The 25123-nt window shown below is 42.4% G+C and overlaps 1 protein-coding gene across 1 annotated transcript in view; it reads right to left on the bottom strand.

Annotated features, from left to right (window-relative positions):
* The window catches only part of KITLG (KIT ligand), a 161913-nt gene that overhangs the window by 10064 nt on the left and 126726 nt on the right, over positions 1–25123 (bottom strand). The window contains exons 5-9 of the mRNA XM_033952639.1: positions 16002–16161; positions 14975–15064; positions 4541–4653; positions 1010–1089; positions 641–712 (exon numbers count right to left, since the gene is read on the bottom strand). Of these exons, the coding sequence (XP_033808530.1) occupies positions 673–712; positions 1010–1089; positions 4541–4653; positions 14975–15064; positions 16002–16161 (483 nt within the window). The 3' untranslated portion in view covers positions 641–672. The remainder of the gene's footprint in view (positions 1–640; positions 713–1009; positions 1090–4540; positions 4654–14974; positions 15065–16001; positions 16162–25123) is intronic.

The following is a 25123-nucleotide window of genomic DNA, read 5'->3' as shown; positions in this document are numbered from 1 at the left end:
ATCAGCAGAGAGGTAAGTGAATTGGGCCGGAGTAAAATCGGGTCGCAAAGGGGTCGATAACCGATCGGTACATGATTGGTTTGCTTAGTGAATCTAGCCCAAAGATCTGGGCTTCCTTTCCCACTACAACAACATTTAAAACTGCTTTGTTACCTCTCTGTCTCCTGCCCACCCACCCACCCCTCCCCTCTTTCTGTGAAACTATCCCTGAAATGCTTAGAGAACCTAACCACTATTCAATGTAAACCACCTTGGGCGACTCTCTTCCTAAAGGTGGTTAATAAATCCCAGTAAATAAAAAATAAAAATAAAAACATTTACATTGATTTATGAATAATGGAATCCCACTCTGGATGGTCCCTGGTGTGTTTTTTGTTTGTTTCTTCTTTGTGTGAGGCACTTTGGCTCTCTTCTACACATCGATGACACTGTTGTACGAAACTAATCGACGCAATCTATAATTCTGCTGATGTCCCTCAGATTAAATGGAAAGGTGAACTGGCACCATTAAACACCATGTGTGATGTTGCATCTACTTTGGGCATTCTGCTGTGATCGAGTAAAGTGGCCAATTCTTGAAAATTAAAACTTAAATCACTCTGATTTCTATTTTAATTTCAAAATCTGTATCTGAACTTACCAGTGCACGCAACAGTAACAATATAGGGACAGTTATACACATTGAGCTTCTTTTTCTGCCTGATGTAACATACTGAAAGAGATAACAAAGATACCATGATATGTGTTGGCCTGTTCTATTCTTTTGCAGAGCTATCATATTAAGGGCAATTCTGGGTTTACTCTTGCATTAACAACTAATGTGAAAATTCATAATAGGGGACAAGAGAAGGGCAGGGAGCGCACCCTGTATTTAAACAGAGGTGACATTTTAATGTGCTTTAGCTGCTGATGCAAAGAAAATGTTGGAATAGTGAATTATACATTTTCTAAAAAGTAAATAAAACAATTTCTTTCCATTTTAGTAAAGAAAGAGCATTAAAAAAAATACCTGTTTAGTTCAAGAACCTCCTTAGTTTCCATACAGTGTACCGCTTCTGCAACCTCCATCCTTGTTTTTTGGTTTTTGAGCTGTTTTGGAAAAGATAAATTCTTAGCACTTCCAACAGTGTTGCTGTATAAAAATGTCTTTTTGAGATCAAACTTAGCCGTGGCATAAAGTAGCCTTGTGTGGGGTTTACCCTCAGGCTAAGGCCATTTTTATCGCAGCCAGGGCCGGATTTTCCTATAGGCTAACTAGGCTTCAGCCTAGGGCCTCAAGATCCGTGTCACATTTTTTATAAAGGTTAGTACCAATAACATGTTTCATTTAACATATTGATATATATCACAGTAATGATGTATTTTATTATCTCTCATGTAATTTACAAACTTAAAAATGGGAGGTGAAAGGGCCTCATAAGTGGAATAGCCTAGGGCCTCTTTTCATCTAAATCCGGCCCTGATCGCAGCCGTAAAATGGCCAGTTTTCTTTTTTTAATTAAAAGCCACGTACCACTGTGGCCACTAGTGCCTGACCAGTAAAATAAAGTTACCGCGTAAGGCCCCGCTTCTGTAAACGGTGCCTAAATTGGCCAATGCCTAGAAAAATGGCCACCAGCCGCATGCCAATTACATTTAGGCACGGTTTACAGAATCACGCTTAGCGATGCCTATGGAAAAACTTAGGCTCTAGAAATGTAGGCCAGGGTTTTAAAGGCAGCGCACAAGTCAATGTTCCATCCATCGAAATGCTCACTTAGGCGTAGGCGCCGCTAAACGCCATGCGATAAACCCCCTACTTTTTATAGAATTGGGTAGGCGCCTATTTCCCAATTAATTTTTTTTTTTTTTTTCCAATTATTGAAGCCATTAAGGGGATTTTGCCAATTAAGTTAGGCACCTAAAAGGCTTTAAGTGCCCTTTAGAGAATCTGGCCCTAAGGGCTCATTTGATAATCCTATCCTAACCAGCTAGCACGCGGTAATGTATTTAAGAACTTGTTTCTCCTTTCAGATCTTCCACAAATCTTTGAAAACCGAGTTATTTCAATGATTCTTAGGCAACAATTCCAATGCGTGTCAATAGGTATCTTTGCATACCGAATCGAGCTATTCATACTTCTTTTGTAATCTTATTATGTTAACCGAGTCGAGCTCCTAATACTAGGAGATGACTCTGTATATAAATCTAAGATTTAGAATAGATTAGAAGCTGTGCTGATTAGTGCAGGAATTACCACTCTCCACCCCTGACAAGCCTCCTGATAAAATAGAGAAATATGACCTAGATTCACTAACCTGCCCGATCGGGTCCGATCCAGGCAGGTCCGATGAATTCAGGAATGAAAAATATGCAGATGGGGGCGATAGGAGGAACGCCCCCATCTGTCTGCACGGATCGCTCTATAGCAGTGGTCTCAAACTCGCGGCCCAGGGGCCACATGCGGCCCGCCAGGTACTATTTTGAGGCCCTTAGTATGTTTATCATAATCACAAAAGTAAAATAAAACAGTTTCTTGATCATATGTCTCTTTAGCTATAAATGACAATATTATTATTAAGACTTAGCCAAAAGGAAAGATTTATAAATTATAAAGAGTTTTACCTCTTGCAAAATTGTCATTTCTTTAATAAGACATTAACTATTTTTTTCTGAGGCCCTCCAAATACCTACAAATCCAAAATGTGGCCCTGCATAGGGTATGAGTTTGAGACCACTGCTCTATAGTGATGCCCGCGCATGCTGCGCATGCCCGTCTGCGACGTGACCTTTTTTTTTTTTAACTTAAAACTTTAGTTTTTAGCCCTGTGAGCACGTGGTTTTAACCCGCTTTAAACCTGCGGGTTAAAACCACAGGCTTGCTGGGTGGGGAAGGGCGGAAGAACGGCGATGCGGCAGGAGAGATTCGGGGAAGGGCAGGAGAACGGCGATGCGGCAGGAAAGATTCGGGGAAGATCGAGGCAGAGCAGGGTGGCGAGCAGCAGAGATAAGAAGCAGGGCGGCATTCGAGGCGAGCGGGCAGGAGAGATTGCAGGGCTTCCAGTCGGAAAAACGTTTTCGACTGGTCCCCAGCAGTCGCTTCTTCAGGTGATCGGCCAACCCAACCGGATCGGAAATTTGGTGTAGTGAATCGGGTCGCTGTCCAATTTGCATGCGTTTTACCTCATTTGCATGCACGGATTCGAAGCGGATCGCAGGAGAGGTAAGTGAATCAGGCCGGAGGGAAATTTGATAGTAAAGGGGTCACACACCGATCGGTTTGCTTTGTGAATCTAGCCCTATTTTAGCATGTAGATTAGCATGTGCTAAAACGGCACCACTGGATGCCTCAACTGCATTAATCATGCATTAGCATCTAAAGAAGCTTAGTAAAAAGGGCTCCTGGAATACATTCCTAGAACCAACGCACTAGCACCTGCATTAAGAAGCTTTATAAAACCAGTAGGAAATTTTCTGTAGCTTAGTGTACCTTCTTGCAAGTGGATATTAACACTATTGTGAAATCTGTTTACTGGCAAAGCAACTAGAACTGCATAATAAACCTACGAAGAGGAACCAGGAAGACCACTGTGAAAACAATGGACTGTTGCATTGTGGGTTGTTAAAACATGAGTCCGGTTTCTGTTGTTTTTGGACCTCATAATTTTGTCATTTTTGATGGAAAGATATTGCACACGATGAACCAGGAAATGTCAGTGTTCCACGAAACTGTCATTTTTTGAAAGTAATTTTAGTTGACGTTGATTGCAGGCCTAAATTCACAGTTTTCAATTTGCTTTGTACCTTTCTCTTTTCAGTGTCTTAACACCCCTATTTAAACTTTTTTTAAAAAAATGAAATGCAATAGTTAAGTAGAGGCTCTAAGGGCCTGATTCTGCAAATGCGCATCCCGATGGTAGGCGGCAGTTAGGGTCCTACTGTCGTCTCTCAGCCAATTTTTTTTTAAAGAGGAAGAACATCTATATTGTAGGCATATCTCACACGTGTCTATGGAGACCTGTAGGGATGCTTAAGCATACCTAAGGTGGGGCGTGGCCATGGTTTTGCTTGGAAATGGCCTTGGACGTGCTTAAGCATCCCTACACATCGACACTTTAAATGTATGACTGCAAAAATACTGGTCTACATTTAAGGTGTCTGTTCAGCGATGCAGATATGATTCTCTTTAGGATGCTGATGTGTGATTGAGATGTGATCATTGGCCGCCTCTTAGGCGTCTGCTGAGATCAGCGTCCTAAAGAGAATGGGGCCTAAATATCCATATTGCTCCCCACACTATTTTAAAAATAAAATGCCAATTAGCCAGGATAACCCTCCATCTCATCTTGCATCCCTAGTGCATACACTGGATAATGTATCGTGCAACACCATAGATATGAGCTGTTTAAAATGGCTGAGTCAAAAGTCTCAGAGGTAGAGTGATCCCACAAGAACATAACGGCATACAGATTTATCTTTATATGGTACATTCATTTTTGCAGTACAGATTAGATAGCTCCTTCCTTTAGATTAGGTCTAGGTCTTTTGATGTTTTCCTTACCCTCCAACAAGCAATTCCGAGGAAAAAGCCAACAAGAAGAGAAGGCAAAGATATGAAGGCCATGCTCACTGCTGGTAAGTTGGACGTGTATTGAGAACCATTGTTTTGTAAACCTGTAATGAAAAAACAATACGTATGGTGAAATGCAAGAATTCATTACTACCTTCCTTAAAATGGACCAGAGGATCTATGCTGCTATCTCTCCTTAAATGAGGGAATTCCTCTTATAAAAATAATTTCAGCACTGCATCACTTTCAAAACACAATGAGAAAGCTAAATAGATGAAAAAGATGATTGCACAGTTCTGCAGCTATAAATTACAATTTTGAATTTCGTAGGTCAACCCCTTGCATGGAACTTCCTTCTCTCTAGAGTTAGGGTTACCATATTTTACAAAGGAAAACCATATTTTACAAAGGAAAACCCCGCCCCCTGCTTCACCCAGTTCTGTCTCCAGCCCTGTCCAGTCCCTCCTCTGGCCCGTCCAGTTCCAGCCCTGCCCCCAACAAGCCTCCTCTCTTCTGCGACGAGCTCAGGCCACGTCTGGAGGGCCTGGAGCATGCACAGATGGGTGTGATATCATCCATGCATGCTCAGAGGCCCTGCCTATGCGGCTGAAGTTAATTGGGGCTTTCCAAAATCCCGGACAAATACAGAGTTTTGGAAAAGCCCATCTGGGAGCCTGGACAGTCCTCTAAAAAGAGGACATGCCCGGGTTTTCCCGGACGTCTGGTAACCCTACTCTGGAGACATCTGCCTAGGTATGCTTCAATCCTCTGTCACATGTCATTTTTCTCATTGGCTCTGGCCTCTATCCTTTGCCTTCTGGGTATGCCTACTCCCCTTGCCTTTCTGTGCAGGGAAAAAGAAAATTCTTCATCTTTTGTCTCAGCCTTGCAAGCAAGTTTAGCTTCCTGTTCCTTTCTACCTTCTTGCAACTGCATTGTCTTGTTATTGTTTATTTAACACTTATTACTATCAGTAGCCAGCTCAGCAGCCCCTAGTGCCTGTCCGTTTGCATTAAAAAAAAAAAGTGGAAACTAAGGCGCCGATATTCAAAGCTCCTGCCCGCTTAAAACCCCTTGAGGGTCGCCTAACCCCTGATAATCAACAGCACTTGTTTAGTGCTGCTGAACATTGCCTCTGACTATTTACAGAAAATTTATTTATTTTATTTATTCAATTTTCTATACCATTCTCCCAGGGGAGCTCAGAACGGTTTACATGAATTTATTCAAGTACTCAAGCATTTTTCCCCGTCTGTCCCGGTGGGCTCACAATCTATCCAATGTGCCTGGGGCAATGGGGGGGGGGAGGGATTAAGTGACTTGCCCAGGGTCACAAAGAGCAGCGTGAGTTTGAACCCACAACCGCAGGGTGCTGAGGTTGTAGCTTTTACCACTGTGCCACACACTCCCCAGATCAGGGGTGGGAGAGGGGGCAGCATTAGGGAGGAGCCTGGAGTTACATGGGTAAGAGGCCTAAGTTAGAAAAGTTCCTAAATTAGGCTACTGAGCCATACAGGTGTTAGCGCTGAATATCAGGCCAACACCCACATAATTTTTTCTTTAAATTTTAGTCCTGGAGCCCTTTCCTGCCCCTCACCCTTGATCAAGCCCAGGAGAGCTCATGGCAGCCATTTTGGAAGGGCGCTGCAAGAGGCATAATCAAAGGAGCTGTGTTCCAGCCCCCAATAACTACCGCTGGACCATCAGGGATGCAGGTAGGCCTGAGTGAGGGTGTTTCAGGAGATAGGAGGAAACTTTTTAATGCCTGGGACTGGGAGGGAGGATGTGGGAAAGCACTGCTTACATTTATATGGGATTATATTCAGTAAATGGCAAAGACAGAAGCACGCACCATAGATATGAACCTTTTCTAAATTAAACTGAATTATATTTTAAAATTCTCTCTTTTGTTTGTATAGACTATTTAAATACCTTTGGAAATAACAGAATAGAATAATAGAATTTTAGAAAAAAAATAAATAAATATTATTAAAAAAGAAAACAAGAAAGAAGAGAAGGATAGTATATTGGGTTTCTAAGACAACAAATCAAGAAAAGAGGAAATTCTAGAGGTACATATGACAAACACAAGTTAAACCAGGAAAATAATTCCAAGGAATGGACAAAGACAAGGTGCTATGGAGAAATAAAAATCACATACATATCACATTCAAATAAGCCAGAAATATTAAACACATTTTCTAATTCTGACTTCTTAGATGTACTTTTGAAAAAAAAACAACACATAGACAAACACATACAGAGAAGCAAAAGACCAGTTGTAGTCAAACTCGCTGTTACAATAGAAAGGTAGACAACAAACCAATAGTGTGGCAAGTCCAGCACTGCTTCCAACTTGCCCCATGGTAAAAGCAGGGAGAATAATATTTCAGGTGGTAGTAAATTCCATCAGAGGAATTTCACTAGCTATGAGGCTGCCTATCCCAGTACAGAAACCTTAGATACAAAACTATGCCGGGCGATCAGATCGCAGGAGGATAGAGAGAAACTCCAGAGCGACTTGTGTCGGTTAGAAACATGGGCGGAGAAATGGCAGATGAAGTTCAATGTGGAGAAATGCAAGGTAATGCATTTAGGCAATAAGAATAAGGAATACGAGTATACAATGTCAGGTGCAACTCTGGGGAAGAGAGAACAAGAAAGGGACCTGGGTGTACTGATAGATAAGACCCTGAAGCCGTCGGCACAATGCGCGGCAGCGGCAAAGAAGGCAAATAGAATGTTGGGCATGATAAAGAAAGGAATCTCGAGTAGATCGGAGAAAGTTATAATGCCGCTTTATAGGGCAATGGTCAGACCACACTTGGAATACTGCGTCCAACATTGGTCTCCCTACCTAAAGAAGGATATAAAACTGCTGGAGAGGGTGCAGAGACGAGCAACAAAACTGGTGAAGGGTATGGAGAGACTGGAATATGAGGATAGACTTATAACACTAGGATTGTTCTCCCTTGAGAAAAGGAGAATGCGTGGGGATATGATCGAGACCTTCAAAATACTGAAAGGAATCGACAAAATAGAGCAGAGAAGATTATTTACACTGTCCAATTTGACACGGACTAGAGGACATGGAATGAAGCTGAGGGGGGACAGGTTCAGGACTAATATCAGGAAGTTCTGCTTCACTCAGAGAGTGGTTGACACCTGGAATGCCCTCCCAGAGGAGATTATTGCGGAATCGACCGTCCTAGGCTTCAAGAGCAAACTAGATGCATATCTCCTTAAGAGAGGCATATAAAGATATGGTGGACTATAAATTACGCCAGGTGTACACCTGGCGGGGCCTCCGCGTGTGCGGATCGCCGGACTTGATGGACCGAAGGTCTGATCTGGTGATGGCAGTTCTTATGTTCTTATGTTCTTATCCCTATGCAGAATGAGAGCAGCGGCTCTGCAAAAGGAGTCTATTCCAGGCAAAGAATTAAACCTTTTAAAACTGCCTTTAAGTGGCATATGTGCCCTGACCACTATTTTCATCTTGGCCAAAGGGGGAGCCAAAGGCAGTACTGGACCATTTCCATACCTCAGAATCTGGGGCGTGGCTTACCATAATATAATTCACACCAATTCAGCGCCATTTTGTGTTAATACTAATACTGTAGCACATTTCTAATTATAATATAAGACCCCTGAAGAAGCCCTTTATTTGTGGTGAAACGGGTCCCGTAGGGCGTTCAGCCATATAATGAACAACCAAGAACCACAAGCCAGCTTTTTATAAGATAAGTGGAGAAAAATTTTTTTGAAATTTTTTTTGATATCTATTTAAAAAAAGTCACTTATTTATTGCACTTAGCACTTTATATGAGCTTGCGTGGCTATGGTTTTTGCATAAAATATACCGACTCAATGAAAGATATCTTCTACCTGTGAGAATGGTCCCGAACACTGTAGTGTGAGGACAGCACAGATTGTCTGAGAGCGGTATTATATCCAGCAAGGATTGATTTCTGTTTTAGTCCTCTTTGGTGTGAATTGGATTTGTTCTTCATTGGAGGACTTGTTTGCCGATTATAGTGATTAATTACCATAATATAAGCCAGAGCCTCAGACAGGGAAAGGAGAGGCTCAGGAAGGTGGATGGAAAACAGCCCAGCTGAAGATGCCAGAGAAGCAGACTGGTCAGGGTGGAAGGGGGTGCTGGGGCCATGGAGAAGCCAACGTTTGGCCAAGGGGGAAGGGCAATCCTTATGGAATGAGGGTAGGCAGAGCATTGGAAAGGAGGGAGCAGGGAAGGAGATGAGAAGGGGATGTGCCGATATGGGACAGATAAAGGGGGGCTGGGGGAAGGAGCAGCCACCGCTGCCTCCTCCTCAGAACTCGCCTCTAAAGAGTGCCAGAGAAGCAGACCAGAGGGTGGAACAGAACTAAGCCCAGATCCAGTCCTAGTGAGGAGTTAATGGAACTGGAGGAAACCGGACTGCCCACTCAGTCCATTTGGCCTACTCCTGAGGAATGCATGGAAGTGTGTGAAGCAGTACCTGTACAAGGTGAGCTGAATGAAGATATGGACATTAGCTGAATGAACCCTGCTTCTTGGTTTTTTTTCTCTTTCTTGGAGAAGGGATTCTTTTTCCTTTTTGCTTGCCTCATTGCAAAGAAACGGTGCAGTAAACCTTGAGTGCTCTCACCTGAGAAGAATCAGCTTGAACTGTGTTTTGTTTCATGGATGTTATTTTTTTCTTCTTTTTGGCTGGGGCTAACTTAAAGACTTTACTGAACTGTGAAACCTATGCTGCACCATACACACTGTGTGGAGTTAACTAAGCAATACCTATGTAGCAGTGCTGATAAATGACCTGTGATGTGGTGTTTGTGTTTGGAACTTACTCAAGGTTATTTTTCTCCTCTCTTTTGAGCCTCCTGATATCCTGGAAACAAGGCCTAAGCAGAGTCTGGGCGTGACATCTAACCAGGCTAAAGGAAGCCAAAGATCCACTGAATGCAAGCAGTCAGCCATTATCTATACATACCTATTGTTTTGTGTTTGTTTCAAGTGCTGCATTATTTTATTCTTGTGTACTGCATAGTTTCTGTTTTATCTTTTTGCCCTGTTCAGAGATTGACTTTGTCTTGCCCGAAAACTTGTTTGTTTTGCAAAGGACTGCATAATAAAAGTCTACTTTTGTTTTCAACAATTAAAACCTTGCCTTAGTGACTTCTGTGAGCTTTTCTGGGTGGTCTGTAAAGGTGCTTTGGCAAACCTTATTAGCCAGCCCTGCCTGTAGGGCCTTCTCCCTGTTGAGAGGCAGGCCTAGTATTCAGTGCCGCCTCGTGGTGGGTCACCACATTGTTCTTAGCGAGGCCGGCCGGGCGACAATAGGTACAAATGTTTATTCATCCCCATAATTGTTTTGAACACATCTAGCCATCTGACTGCAGGTCACCCTCTTCACCTGATACTATTGATCTCCCCAAACATGATGTCCTTATCCAATGATCTCTCCCTTCTAATGGTGTGACCAAATAAAGACAGTCATCACTTCATCATGTGGGCTTCAAGTGACAGTCAGTCTTCTTCCCTTGTGGCAGAGTGGTGCACAAAGCTGCCGGCCTGGTCCCGCGCCACTTCCCGTGAGATTTCTCCTATTAAGAACTTGGACTGGGACAAATTCTAAAAATAAGGCGCTAATATTTAAATGCTGAAAGAGGGAGGATTTTATTAACAAAAGCTAACCGTGTCTGCACACATTAATTGTGTACTGTACACTAAAGACACATCTTTAGCACTTAAAGCATGCTAATAGCTGGTGCACACTAATACAATTAGCTTGAATTAACACAGTATGCACCCATTGATGAATTCCCCCCCTAAATGTTCAAATCTCAGAGAGAGTGAGACCAGAAGGCTTTGAGCATGCGCAAATGCTCAAAGCCAGTCCAGCCCAGCCCAGCCCAGAAGACGGAAGATCTCCAACGCACCGCCCAGCCCAGGCAGCGCCAGAAGAGGGAGGATCTTCAGGCACCGGCACTGGTGCCAAGTCGGGTAAAGGAAGTGTCATTGACGTACTCGGGGGGGGTGGGGGTGAAGTAGGGTCGCGGTGGAGGGGGGGGGCAACGCGAGTGGGGGGAGGATGCCGGTTCGCAGGGGGGGAAGCCGGATCGCGGGGAAGGGTTTGGAACAGCGTCGGATTTCTCAAGGGGGGGGAAGAATGGAGCAGCGCCGGTAGCCTCGGGGGGGAGGGGGGAAAGGAGGTGGAACCAATCAAAGCAGTTTCCCTTATTTCCTATGGGGAAATTTGCTTTGATATACGAGCAATTTGGTTTATGAGCATGCTTCTGGAACGAATTATGCTCGTAAACCAAGGTTCCACTGTATAGTGTAATATATATAGTGTAATATATATATATATTACACACACACACACACACACTAGTGTAGCTAGTGTAAGTGCTCAAGCTGAACCATATCTATGCATATTTACCTGGTTACAGTGGTGTAGCGAGGGTGAGAAGTGTAATATAGATATATATATATTACACTAGTGTATATATATTATATACATACACTAGTGTAGCTAGTGTAAGTGCTCAAGCTGAACCACATCTATGCATATTTACCTGGTTACAGTGGTGTAGCGAGGGTGAGAAGTGTAATATAGATATATATATATATATATATTACACTAGTGTATATATATATTATATACATACACTAGTGTAGCTAGTGTAAGTGCTCAAGCCGAACCACATCTATGCATATTTACCTGGTTACAGTGGTATAGCGAGGGTGAGAAGTGCCTAGGGCAGTCGTGTTCCTTTCCCCTCCCCTGCTCCCTCTTGTCATGTGCGCACACCCCATCCCTTCCCCCGTACCTCTTTAACATACGCAGCACGCGCAGCAACCCCAGCCTGCAGCTTGCGCCAGTGTCGGCTCATCCTCCGATGTCATTTCCTAGGCGCGGGTCTAGGAAGTGACATCAGAAGAGCCAATGCTGGTGTGAGCAGCAGCTTGGGGGTTGCTGATCGTGCCGCAGATGTTAAAAAGGTATGGGGGAAGGGAAGCAATGGGGGGGGGGCAGGGAAGGAGAGGATGGGAGCTGGCTCAGGGCAGATCGCCCCCCCAGCCTCCCCTTATTACACCACTGCCTGGTTACACTATTGTTCTTTAAAAGAAAGTAGGTGCCTATTTGGTGGATGAGAGCTGCACGTGACTGCTTCCTCGCTACCATAAGAATTGCTGCTGCTGGGTCAGATCAGTGGTCCATCGTGCCTAGTAGACTGCTCACACGGCGGCCCCCAGGTCAAAGACCAGCGCTCTAAATGAGTCCAGCCTCACCTGCGTGCGTTCCAGTTTAGCAGGAATTTGTCTAACTTTTTCCCCTACAACAGACTCCGCTGCCACCACATTTTGCCCCTGATCTGATAGAATTTAAAGTGAATTCAGGAAGCAATTACTTGTCAGTGCGAATACCTTGTTGGTTGGAAACTCTGCTGTGGAGCTCAGAGATCACATAGGATCCAGCAACATAACATTTTATATTCTGCAATAAATCTCACCAGTTCTAAGCAAATAATAATATAACTACTCAACAGCCAGGAAGTACAAACTTTAAGGCGGCAAGATAATATGATCAAAGGACTCATTAAACCATAGTCACTAATTCAAACATCTTAAACGGTGAGAAAATTCCTACACAAATATGTCTTGATGTCAAAAAAGATTTATAATCAGCAGCCTTCAGCAGGAACGCTTTATCCACTTTTGCAGCCTGGAACAAAAATAAAATGTTCTACCTGTTTTAATCTTTTCTTACCCATAATGGGGGGGGGATGCTTCATAGGTTACCAGATGTCCAAATTTCCCCAGCCATGTCCGGGAGTCCAGACGGCTTTTCAAAACCCGGCCCTTTGTCCGGGTTTTGAAAATCTTCCAACAAATTTCCATCGGGCAGGCAGCAGGGTGAGGGCTAGGCCAAGATAGGGGCATAATAGAGCGGGGATGGGTGGAACTGGGTAGGCCTGGGGGTGGGTCTAGGCGGTCCGGATTTTCCATTTGGAAAATATGGTAACCCTAATGCTTCACTCTTGCCCTCCCATTAATGATTTTAATGATCAATTAGTAAAAACAGATTGCTTCATAACTTAAGGAGTTTGCCTTGGTTACTTCTTTGCAGTCTGTATTTTTCTTTCTGAATAGCATAGCATAGCTTATTTATATAATGCAATACCTTTCAGATCCATGAGAATAGCTGAAGCATCAACAGTGAGCTACAAAAATTTTAACAAAAGTTCACATATAAGAGATTTTATAAAAAGTTTTTGAATGAGTTAATAATTTTCTAAAGTTCATATCGGATGGAGAAGTAACGAGAAGCCAACAAATATCCAAATCCCAAATAACTGATTGACATGATAACAATCTATTATGATATCTTTTATTCCGACAGCCTCTAACAGAAGGAAATTTGAATAATGTTGAAATACATATAGAACATCTTAAATTAGGAAAGATGAAATGTTCTATCAAATAGCTAGGAGCCAAACCATGCAAAACTTTTAAAACATAGACATCCTAGCTTCAACAGGAAACCAGTGCAATATTCTATAGTAAGGCGTTATGTGATCTGATTTTTTTTTTTTTCAATCTAAGAATCAGACGAACTGAAGTGTTTTGGATCAAAATTTTTATGAAGACCTCCTAAATGAACAATATTGCAGTAGTCTAAAATACTCAGAACAAACGATTGAACTAATGATCTAAAAGCATTGTCATTAAAATAGGGTCTAATCACCCAAAGCTTGCATAATGTAAAAAAACATTTCTGAACTGACATCAACTTGTTTCATCATCAATAAGTTCTTATCTAAATGAACATTCAATAGCCTAATGGTTGGAGCAATAAGATAGGAGATTCCATTTAAAACCAAGATTTCTTCATTGCATCTAAATGGATTGACTCAGAACACTGTCGCCTCATTTTGTACCCAATTGCTACAGCACCCTGCAAAGGGCTCAGCTATGTAGTACCTACTTTTAATTTGTTTTTTTCACAATGCATTTATTTTTCAGTAATACAAATACTGACTGACAGATACTGGTATCCAATTTCAATTTTGCCACTTTGAGTAACATGACTTCAATAATGCCCTGAAATCCAAAGACATTCTGACTGATATTCACCACTATTTAGCTGGGCAGGAACAGCTAATATTCTAAAGGAGATAACCAGGTAGCTACTGTTGAATATTCCAGTCAACCGCTAACTAGGTCACCGGCTATGTCACACAACAGTTGGTCAGCATCAGTATTCATTGGTTGACTAGTTCAAACTCTCCTGCATTGTATACCATGCATTGAACACCAACTCACTGGGATGGATAACTTATTTGCTCTCCAACACCCTCTTTGCCTCAACCAGGATCAACAACACCCACCAGCTGATCGTCCTCTCATCCAAAGGAGTGAAATACAAGCGGACATTCAACACACTTTTCACATACGTCGCTTCAAAAACCTGGAACGCCTTTCCAGCATTCAGAACAGAACGGAACTATCCTACCTTCAGGAAAAGAATGAAAACGTACCTAGTTGACAAATTCTTTTCAACTTGGTAACTCTGTCCTCTATCCATGACAATATAACAGTCCTCCTAAATGTGATGTAGCTTCTTCCCCACTTGCAACAATCTAACCCTCCTCTACAATGTGTTATAACTTTTTCTCCTATTGGAACATTGTAACCTTCTTTTATGACACAATATAACCATTTCCCAATGATAATGCATGGGTCTCTTGTCTTGTAATTCGCCTTGAACCTGTATTGGATAAGTGCTATTGAGAAATCCTGATTAGATTAGATTAGTTAATTTAAGTGGCCAGACAGACCTGCTATATAGGCAGGTCTATCTTTAGCCACCATGACTTAGTTGGTTAGCCGATGAATATTGGTTTGGCCAGCTAAGACTACTGCAGCTAAAAATAAGACTGGGAATTCAATGCCGATTGCCAGATACAGCTCCGGCATTGAATTTTTGGGTTTGCTGCCTCCTGCAGTCTGACAAATCGGGCCTACTGAGAAAGGTATTGGTCAGGATCCCATCCCACTCACCATTAATTATCCAGTGTAACCATCCAGCAGTCAATATTTGCACACCACAATACAAAAACCAACGCACTCAAAGAACATTGGTCTCAGTATTTGACATTTTATTGTTTAATGGGACTTATTTACCGTCTTTTGAAGAAATGGACTCAAGTCAGTATGTATTGAGCATAGCGAGGAAATAGGCAGTAAATAATAAAAACAGTAAAATATACACATCATAGGAAAGTGTGCTACTTACAATGTCAACACATTAAAACATCTTAATAGCAAAGCCAGCCATGACTCATTCAACACTCAATATATGAAAACTTGAGAGTTTATGTTTGTCCAAAAATCATAACCTTCAGTGTACTTACTTTGATGGATACTGCTGTTCTCCTTGCGTTTACTGGGTAAATAGGGAAAGGAAACACTTGAATATGGATACGTGACATCAATTTTGGAAACTAAAAGGAGAAAGACGACAACGCGATTGTTCTGCAGTAATGGAAAAGCAGTCAGACATTCCGAAAAAGATTCAGGGGTAAATTCAATAAATGATGCTGGAACGATGTGCACTAAGGGCCAGATTCTATAAACGGCACTTATGTTAGGCATCGTTAGGCACCCCCTTATCACAGACACCTAGTGATGTCTAACTAAACTCTGTGCACAACCCAAATAATGTTAATTAGTTTACATGGCATGGCATGGCATGGCATGGCATGGCATGGTAATTGAGCACAGAGCTCAGACCAGCACCTAGCGATGCCTAAGTTGAGGTGCCCTCCAATGCCTACTGGAAAAGTAGGCGTGGTTATGGTTGAAGAGTAGGTATAGTTGATTTAGGCGTAATTAGGCACCAGTAAATTAGGTCTGGTAAAAACCTGGCGTAATGTACCTGTGCCTACCTCAATGGTGCCTAGCAATGCCTAAGTCTGCTAGGCGTGATTCCACAAGTGGTGCCTAGCGGTTGATTGACAATCACGTGGCGTGGCACCATTTATAGAATCTGGCCCTATGGGCAAATTTTATAATGACCGTTCTACATGGATCTGTGTCTACATTTTCATGCCTAACACTAGGCACGAGCATTTACACCAGCTCAACATTTGGTATAAATGCTCCTGCCTAAGTACTGGCAGCTAATCATAATTGACAGTATTCTAAACTCTATGCTTAATAATTTGCCACGCCTCTAACCTGCGCACACCCCTCTCGGATCCACACTCCCTTTAGAGTTGTGCATCGTAGAAATTAGACACTTAGGAGCAGATTCAGTAAAGGGTGCCCAAATTTGGGCACTGAAAAACACGCATGCTGAGCGCTGTTCTATAAATGGCACACCAAGCTTCTCACCATTTATTGAGCAACAAGTAATTTGGTAGCTGAACTACCTCTTACCTGTTTGTGGATTTTCTGTGGTCGAGGGTACAATACACACACTATCATAGTCCACATCATCGATATCCTTGAAAACATTGATGGTTCTATTCACATTCCTGAAGAATTCACTTGGAATTATTGAGCCTTCTTTATAATAAGGATAGTCCTCTATGAATTCCTAGGGATGAGAACACACACATTACAGTTCATACATGTATGATAAAAAGTAAAGTTGGGTAACAATAAACAAGACCCTGGATATTTGCTGGGGATGAATGGTCAGATCACAGAATTTAGAAGATATACCATCAACTTCCAAAAAACATTTAGGAGTTTAGGAGATATGATACACTTCCCCCTCTGTATTCACGGTTTCCGTATCTACGGATCCACTTATTCGTGATTTTAAACCTAAAATTCCATTTTCTTTTTTCAGGCTATTTTAAGCCCTGTAAGCCCCCCCCTTAAGCCTTACCTGGTGGTCTAGCGGATTTTTGGGGCAGGAGCAATCTTCCCACGCTCCTGGCTCGTGCAGATCGCTCACAGGAAATGGCTTGAGAGACTACGAGAGCTCAAGGCAGCCATTTCCTGTGAGTGATCTACATGAGCATGGGAAGATCGTTCCTGCCTGAAAACCCGCTAGACCACCAGGTAAGGCTTAAGGGGGGCTTTCAGGGCTTAAAATAGCCAGGGGAAGCGGGGCAGAACCGGCCCAAATATTATTCGTGTTTTTTTAATATTCGCGGACCGGCTCTGCCCCTAACCACTGTGGGGGTTTTTCATATCATTGTTGCTACCAGAATTGTATTGTGTTAGTAGCCTATTTCATATGTCAGAAAGACCTAAAAGCAGATAAAAAAATCAACTTAATCATTTACGATGCCTGATGTCAATATGTGCATCTAGATATTGTACATATCCAATGGGTCTCCCACTTCAATGTTCAGCCTAAACTGTATGGGAATGCTCCAACTACATTGCTGCCACTAGGGGGTGGTGCTTCAACATTGTGTTTTCAATCACTAGGGACAGGTAGGTCTTTTGGAGGCCTTTACTATTGAAAATGTGATATTGAAACAGCACCCCCTACTGGCAAGAGGAAATTTTGCCCACTATGTTTCACCGCACTGATTAAACCAATTAAAAAATTGTTAGGCACCTAGATTAGTTAGGCATGCTGATCTAGGAGCCTAATTCCGAAATTCTAACCATCGCCCTAGCATCAACATCTCTGCCCTCCTCACTAACCATCACTCTATTTTACATACCCCCCAAAAAATGGACCACGACCAAAGACGACTTCGCTGAATCACTTCTTACCAATTCTCTAACAAGCCCATACAACCTACTGTGTGGGGACATCAACATACACCTCGAGCAAACTGACCAACCTGAAACCGCGGACTTCTGGTCACTGCTCTCACAACTAGGCTTTGACAAACACCCCCCGATCAAAACCCACCAAAGAGGACATCAGTTAGACCTGGTAACTCTATCCTCCAAGGAACAGACCAATCCCACTTTTTATTGGAAACAAGGCAACTGGTCAGACTCCCTTTGGTCCGATCACCGCCTATGTAGCTTCACCATTGGATGCCAACTTAAACCTCCTAAAAGCGAAAAAACAAGAACCGTCAAAACCCACAATACCAGAGGAAAGATTGACCCAATGGAATTCTGGTCCCACTTCGAAATCAACACCAATCCAATAGAAGATACGGAACAAATCATGACCTCCTGGATACAAGATAGTACCAATATACTAAATGAGATTGCCCCCAAAAAAACCCGCAGAATAAGAACCCCCAACCAAGAGGGCTGGTTCGATTCTGAACTGCTGCAATGCAAGAAGGATCTCAGAAAAGCCGAAAGATCATGGCAAAAATCCGGAACGCTAGAACACAGACTGGCATGGAGACAAAAATTAAAACAGTACAAAACCCTCACTAGTGAAAAAAGAAAAAAATTCTACTCCCACAAAATCGGTAATCCTAAAACCAATAGCAATAACCTCTTCAGATTGGTCAACGATCTTTACAACATAGAAACCTACACAAACCTACACGAAGAAGCCACCTTAACCGCCAACACCCTTGCCGACTTCTTCAATACCAAGATCCAAAAAATAAGAACAACTCTACCAGCCAGCCCCAACCCCCTCGAGCTCTTCCCCATCCTCACAGACATGAATCCACCAAACCCAGACCCGGGAGCCAAAGTCGACCTTAGTTGGAAACAATTCGCAGTAACCGATTGGCAAACCTTCAATACTTACTACAACAAGTATACTCACTCCTACTGCCATCTGGACACATGCCCACCAAAAATCATGAGAACGGCCCCCCCCCCCCATTTTAAAGCAAAAATGATGACATGGGTTAATTACCTATTATCCAAAGGTAACTTCCCGTCGGAGCAGGGTCAAATAATGATCACCCCAATTTTAAAAAATGAGAAAGAACCACCAAACTCCCCATCTAATTATAGGCCGATCGCCAGCATCCCCCTATTTACCAAAATAGCGGAAGGGTTGGTAAAAGCGGAACTTTCCGCATACCTTGAAAAATTCAACATTCTAAGTGACAACCAATCAGGATTTCGTGCGGACCACAGCACTGAAACCATCATAGCCTCCCTTCTCAACCACCTCCTCACACTCTTCAGTCAGGGCTCAAGTGCCCTGATCATACAACTCGACCTGAGCAGTGCTTTTGACCTGGTCGACCACACCATTCTCCTGGAATGCCTAGCGCACATAGGCATCTCAGACCAGGTCCTCAATTGGTTTCAGGGGTTCCTACAAAATAGATCATACAAGGTACTCAAGAATAACTCTTTCTCATACTGCTGGGACAACACCTGCGGGGTCCCACAGGGCTCCCCCCTATCCCCCATCCTATTCAACATATACCTAGCCTCACTAGGTAAACTCTTACACAACCTAAATCTCAAATTCTTCATTTATGCAGACGATATCACAATAACCATCCCATTAACCAACTTTTCACAAGAACTACTCGACCACATCTCAAACACTCTCAACCAGATAGAACTCTGGATGCTTTCATTCAGACTGAAATTAAACCCAGACAAAACAAAATTTTTCCTAGCCTCCCCCAAAGATAAAATTAAGGAAACCACAATTCAACTAAAAGGAAAGACCTTCCCCCTTGATCCGACCATAAAAATTCTGGGAGTCACGCTGGACAAAAACTTATCTCTAGATAACCATACCGACCTCATAATTAGGAAAAGCTTCTCGGTACTTTGGAAACTTCGCACCATAAAAAAACACTTCTATGACAATGCATTCCGCCTACTTGTACAATCCTCCATCCTCAGCATCCTCGACTACTGCAATATCATCTACCTTAACGCCACTAAGAAAACTACCAGGAGACTAAAAATAGTCCAAAATACCGCGGTGCGCCTCATCTTTGGCCTAAAGAAATGGGAACATGTCACCCCTTTCTATCACCAACTACACTGGCTACCATTTGAATCTAGAATTCTTTTTAAATTTGCATGCTTCTGCTACAAATCGGTTAACGGCTCCTCCCCAAGTTACATAAACACACACTTTAACCTTTACTGCAGCAACAGGACATCACGGAGAACTCAATTGTTCGCCTTCCCTTCGCCTAAACACTGTCCTCTCAAAAGATTCCTTGATAGAACTTTTGCCTTCCAAGCAGCCAAGTCGAACCCATGGCTAGCACAGATGATACTCGAGGCCCCCACTTACCTATCATTCAGAAAACTACTAAAAACGTACCTTTTCAGCAAACACGACCCTTAATAATCCATTCACCTCACATGACACTTACCCCACCCCTGCCCCCTTCCTCCTTCACCAGTCCCTCCCTCCCCCACTCTCTACCTCCCCTACCTAGCTCGATCAAACCTGCAATTTCTGTAATATTGTTGTAAACCTGCCCTCTTTGCAGACAGTTAAGAATCGCTGTAATTTCACGGCTGACTGCGGCAAATCACTGTAATTTATCGTAATTCAGCCTGCAATTTGCTGTTAAAAATACTTCTAATCATGCTGTAAATCTGCTTCTAATTTTGTAAACCTACTTCTAATTTTGTTGTAAATCTGCTATTCAATGCAGATCATTTGCTAATTGATGTAAACCGCCTAGAACTCACTGGGTATGGCGGTATATAAGAATAAAGAATAATAATAATAATAATAAGGGCAAGTGTTTTTTTATAGAATTGGGGTCTCTTGTCTAGGGAAAATTGCTTATCTCAAAGGACCCTTTAGGGCAGATGGGATAAGTTTTGGTTGACTCGAAGCTGAAAAGGAGACACAAATTGCTAGGTAAACAGAATGTACAAGTAAAAGCTTATAAAAATATACTACTTTAATCATTTTAACCTTAGATGGATCAAAACTGCTGCATGGATCAGTTCATGCAGCAGCATATCAAGGAATTCTGCATACCAAGGTTTATAGTTTCATTCTTGGGTCAATAAGCTTAGGTCAAATCACCTTGTTTGAAGCATCATGCCGCTGATTTCAAATTCCTGAGCAAAGACAGGTGACAGCAGGACCTCAAGAATTGCATTTAAAAATTGCAGAAAAACAAGTTGAAAGGACAATTACGTAGGTGTCTGGAAGGGTCACCAGCTGCAGTTCAAGGGACAGTGCAAACCACCCATCTGGATCTATATATATTAGAATCTTTGGGCTGGGCTGGTTTGGATTTAATCCAAGCCATGCCTCCAGCTATCAAAGTTTATTTGACCTTTCACTCTGAACAAAGAAAACCACGTAGCTTGTATTCAAAATAAATTCAAACACTCCCAGCACCAGCCACTTCTTATGTATACCATAAAGTCAGAGGGTCTTTCTAGGGTACAATGTGAAAATCTGAAGTCTTAACCAAATGGTGAAGAAAAACGTACCCTTAACAAATTACATTTGTACTATATTTTCAGAGAGTCTAAGGAGCCCATTTATTTATTTATTTAAAATACTTATATCCTGCATATCCAAAAATCTATGCGGGTTACAGAAAAAAAAACAACCCACATATACTTACACACACACACACAAAAATAAGTAAACAAACACACCCTAATGTTAAAATACTTAATTCATCACATTTAAACTCTCTCAACATACACAATCTTACATGCTAAAAAAATCCCCATAATAATCAAATTCTTCTTTTAACAAATGGGGGGTGGGGTGGGGGTGGGAGTGGGGAGAGAAGATATGATTAAAGTCTACAAAATCCTGAGTGTGTAGAACTAGTACAAATGGATCAATTTTTTTTACGCCATCAAAAATTACAAAGACTAGGGGACACTCAAAGTTACAGGGAAATTCTTTTAAAACCAATAGGAGGAAATATTTTTTCCACTCAGAGAATAGCTAAGCTCTGGAACACGTTGCCAGAGGATGTGGTAAGAGTGACTAACATAGCTGGTTTTAAGAAAGGTTTGGACAATTTCCAGGAGAAAAAGTCCATAGTCTGTTATCGAGACAGACATGGGGGAAGCCACTGCTTGCCCGGGTTCGGTACTCCTTGGGGTTCCAGAATCTTTTGTTACTCTTTGGGATTCTAGAATCTTGCTATTCTTTGAGATTCTGCATGGAATCTTGATACTCTTTGGAGTTTTGGAATGTTGCTACTATTTGGGTTTCTGCCAGGTACTAGTGACCTGGATTGGCTGCCATGAAGATGGGATACTGTGCTAGGTGGACCGTGGGTCTTACCCAATAAGGCTATTCTTATGTTCTTTACTATGATAAGAAGGGACTTTATTTAAACTTGTCCTCATGTGGGTCATTCCCTGCATAAGGCGGCCATTTTTCCACATGGATAAAATGGCCATTTTTTCTATTTTTTTTTTTTTTTAAATAATGGTCACATGCTAATTTCCCCACTAGTGCCTGATTACTGGTACATACCACCCATTTTATAGGTAGTAAAGGTTCACATGCTAATCACGTGCTAATCAATTAACATGTGTCAATGTAGCTGCACTAACCATATTAGTGCAACCACACCTACTCTTGACCCCCAGATTCACCTCCAGTATAAAAAATAAAATCCACTTTTTAGTGCGTGTCAACTACAAAAATTACCACAGCACGCTTGAGCACACTGCACCGCACAGCTTATAAGGCCTTTTTTTGCAGCGGTAAGCATGGGTTAGTGTTTACTGTAGCTTAGCAAAAGGTCCCCTAAATGTTGGGTTTATTGAGGCTGGGTAGAAATGTGCATTCAATAGCTCACAATCATTTCAATAGTGTACCTCAAAAAATTTAGAGGCCTATTTACTAAAGCTTAGCCTGCGCTAAATCCTTTTTTATACCCATAGGCTACTACGACTTTCAGGTCGGTGCCTGGCCAAGATGCCTACCATAAAGTGGGTGTGGTTAGGGGCGGATCTCGGGCATGTTTTACATCTAGGCGCCTAAACTGGATTTAGGCACCTAAACTGGACTTAGGTGCCAGTATTTAGGCCAAGAAAACCCTGACATAAATAGGGAGCACCTAAGACTTTGACACGTACCTAAGTCCGACTTAGGCGTGATTCTATAAACGGCGTCTAAGTGAAGACTGACAGGTGCTCCCTATGTGTCGTGTTCCTCAGTGCCTATGTTTTAGCTGCGATTTATACAATCTGGGCCTTACTGCCCTGTATCCAGAACTATCTTTAGGCACCGTTTACTGAATCTACCCTTACCATGTGGTAAGTGCCAAAGCTTATTACACTGCACTAAATATGCTTCATGGGAGAAGCATTTCAAAAAGTGTCATAATTTGCTTTCATTAATAAAAGATAATTCATCAGTAAAAACAAAATAATCCATAAGCTCTCCCTATTATTTCTTTTCCACTTTTCTGATTTATTTTTAAGATATATTGATTTAGGGTTACCAGATTTTTGGTCCAAAAAAGAGGCTAGGTGGCCCCACCCCATTCCGCTCACAACCCTGCCTCATTCCGCCCCCCAACTGTCCCACATAAACCTCGTCTCTTTGGGGCTGCATCTGCGCATGTACAGATGCGATGCGATGATGTCACACGCATGCGTGCGACATCACTGCATCACATCCGCGAATATGCAGATGCGGCCCTGATCTCAATGCTTTTCAAATCCTGGACAAAGTGCTGGGTTTTGGAAAGCTGTCTGGACACCTGGACAGAGTCCTCTAAAAAGAGGACATGTCCGAGTAACTCCCTATGTCTGGTAGCCCTAATACCGATGCATAGCTTTTGCAAATTCCTCTTGGGCAGCTCCTATCATCTGGAATCTGAGTAAGGCAGGAGAGCTGCTCTTTTGATCCTTATCAGAAAGCCATGCAGACCCCACAGGGATACAATGCAGAACAAGAACACAAGGCAAACAGCAGACCAGAGGCAGAGAAATGTTTACAACCAAGCAAAGGGGAGATATCGCCAGACCAGAAACGTGAAACTCCTTGGAGTCAAATAAGTTAAAAAAGAAAGAAAATCCAAGAGAAAGACCAGTAAGAATATTTATTTATTTATTTACAAGTTTATTAAAATTTGATCACTTTACATAAAATTCTGGCGCCGGGTCAAAAGCACGTGAGAAACGCGTGCCGACAATTGCGCATAGGACATCAGTGCGCTGGATTTAAATAGTATTGTAATGCACTCTGAGGGAGGGGTGTGGGGGCAACCCCCCACTTTACTTAGAACTTTTGATGCTCCCATTGGGGGTGGGGGGAACCCCTTATTACAGAGGAAAATGTAATTTTTCCCTAAAAAAAGAGGGAAAAAGGCTGTTTCCTCTATAATGGGATGTTCCCCTCCCCCCCAACACCAGTGCCAATAGTTCTAAGTAATGTGTGGGGGAGTTTACCCCCCCACACACCCTCGGAGCGCTTTAAAATACTGTTTAAATCCAGTGCGCTGACGTCCAGCATGCCATTGTCGGTGCACGTTTGTCTCACGCGCTTTCGTCTATGTCCCAAAATTCTAAGTGATTTTCAATTAAAATAAGGAGGAAACATATATATGTATAAAACAAGATGAGAGACAGAGACTTTGAACAGACTGGAACATAAGGAAAAGGAAGACCTACAATTTGTATAGTAAAAAGACATAAAAGGGGAGAACAAGAGGTGAGGGAAAAAGTCCTAAAAGTGGAAAGAGCAGATTAACGTTTAAACATTGCACGGGAATGTCCGTGTTGGCATTCAAAAGCATCTTTAAAAAGAGAGCATTTTAGAGATCCTTTAAATTTGTCTGAATTAAAAAAAAGTAGGCAGCGAGTTCCACGTAAGGGGAGCTGTTACCGAAAATGATGTGCCGCGGCGTGCATCGATTACTTTCAGCGAGGGGACTGTCAATAGATTTTGGGACGAGGATCTTAATGGACGTGATAAAGTGTGTGGCATGAGAAGCTTATCAATGAAAGCGGGAGCAGTCGTAATTTGAACTTTAAATGTTACGAGTGCTATTTTGTAGGTAATTCTGTGTGCAATTGGTAGCCAGTGGGCCTCTTTCAGAAGAGGGGTGACGTGATCGAATTTCTTGGAGTTTAGTGATCATCTTGATGGCGGCATTTTGTATTATTTGTCGGCATCGGAGTTCTTTCAGTGACATACCCTTGTATAAAGGATTGCAGTAGTCTAGTTTTGATATTATAAGGGAGTGGGCCAGGGTATTAAGGGATGTGTGGTCTGGGCAGCTTGCCAGGGAACGGATCATTCGCAATTAGTTATAACCCGCCTAGCCACAAATCTAAAAATAGCACACCAAATACACTAAATACTATAAACAAATACAAATCAGCAAGACAAACACAGATTTAAAAAAAAAAAAAAAGAACAGAACGACTCTAGCGGTCACATGGCTCAAACCAAAGAAGCGCTCAAACAGCCAAGTTTTCACCCTTTTTCTGAAATGCAAGCGCATGTTAGATTGGCGCAAAGACAGAGCATGCCACAGCATCGGGCCCTGAACAGAAAGCATCGACTTGCGATTCCCAGTTAAGTCTCGCCACTGCCAAAGATGGGAACTTCTAAACAAATTTTGCCGGAAGACCGTAACTCACGCAATGGACAGTGCCACCGCGGTAGAAAACCGGCACTTGATGGACCTTGAATATCACACAAAGAACTTTAAAAAAACTCGATCCGCATG

This window comes from Geotrypetes seraphini, chromosome 7 (genome assembly GCF_902459505.1).
Source record: "Geotrypetes seraphini chromosome 7, aGeoSer1.1, whole genome shotgun sequence".
Lineage (NCBI taxonomy): Eukaryota > Metazoa > Chordata > Amphibia > Gymnophiona > Dermophiidae > Geotrypetes > Geotrypetes seraphini.
Note: the sequence above shows the minus strand (reverse complement) of the source record. Positions and strands in the feature narration are given on the sequence as shown.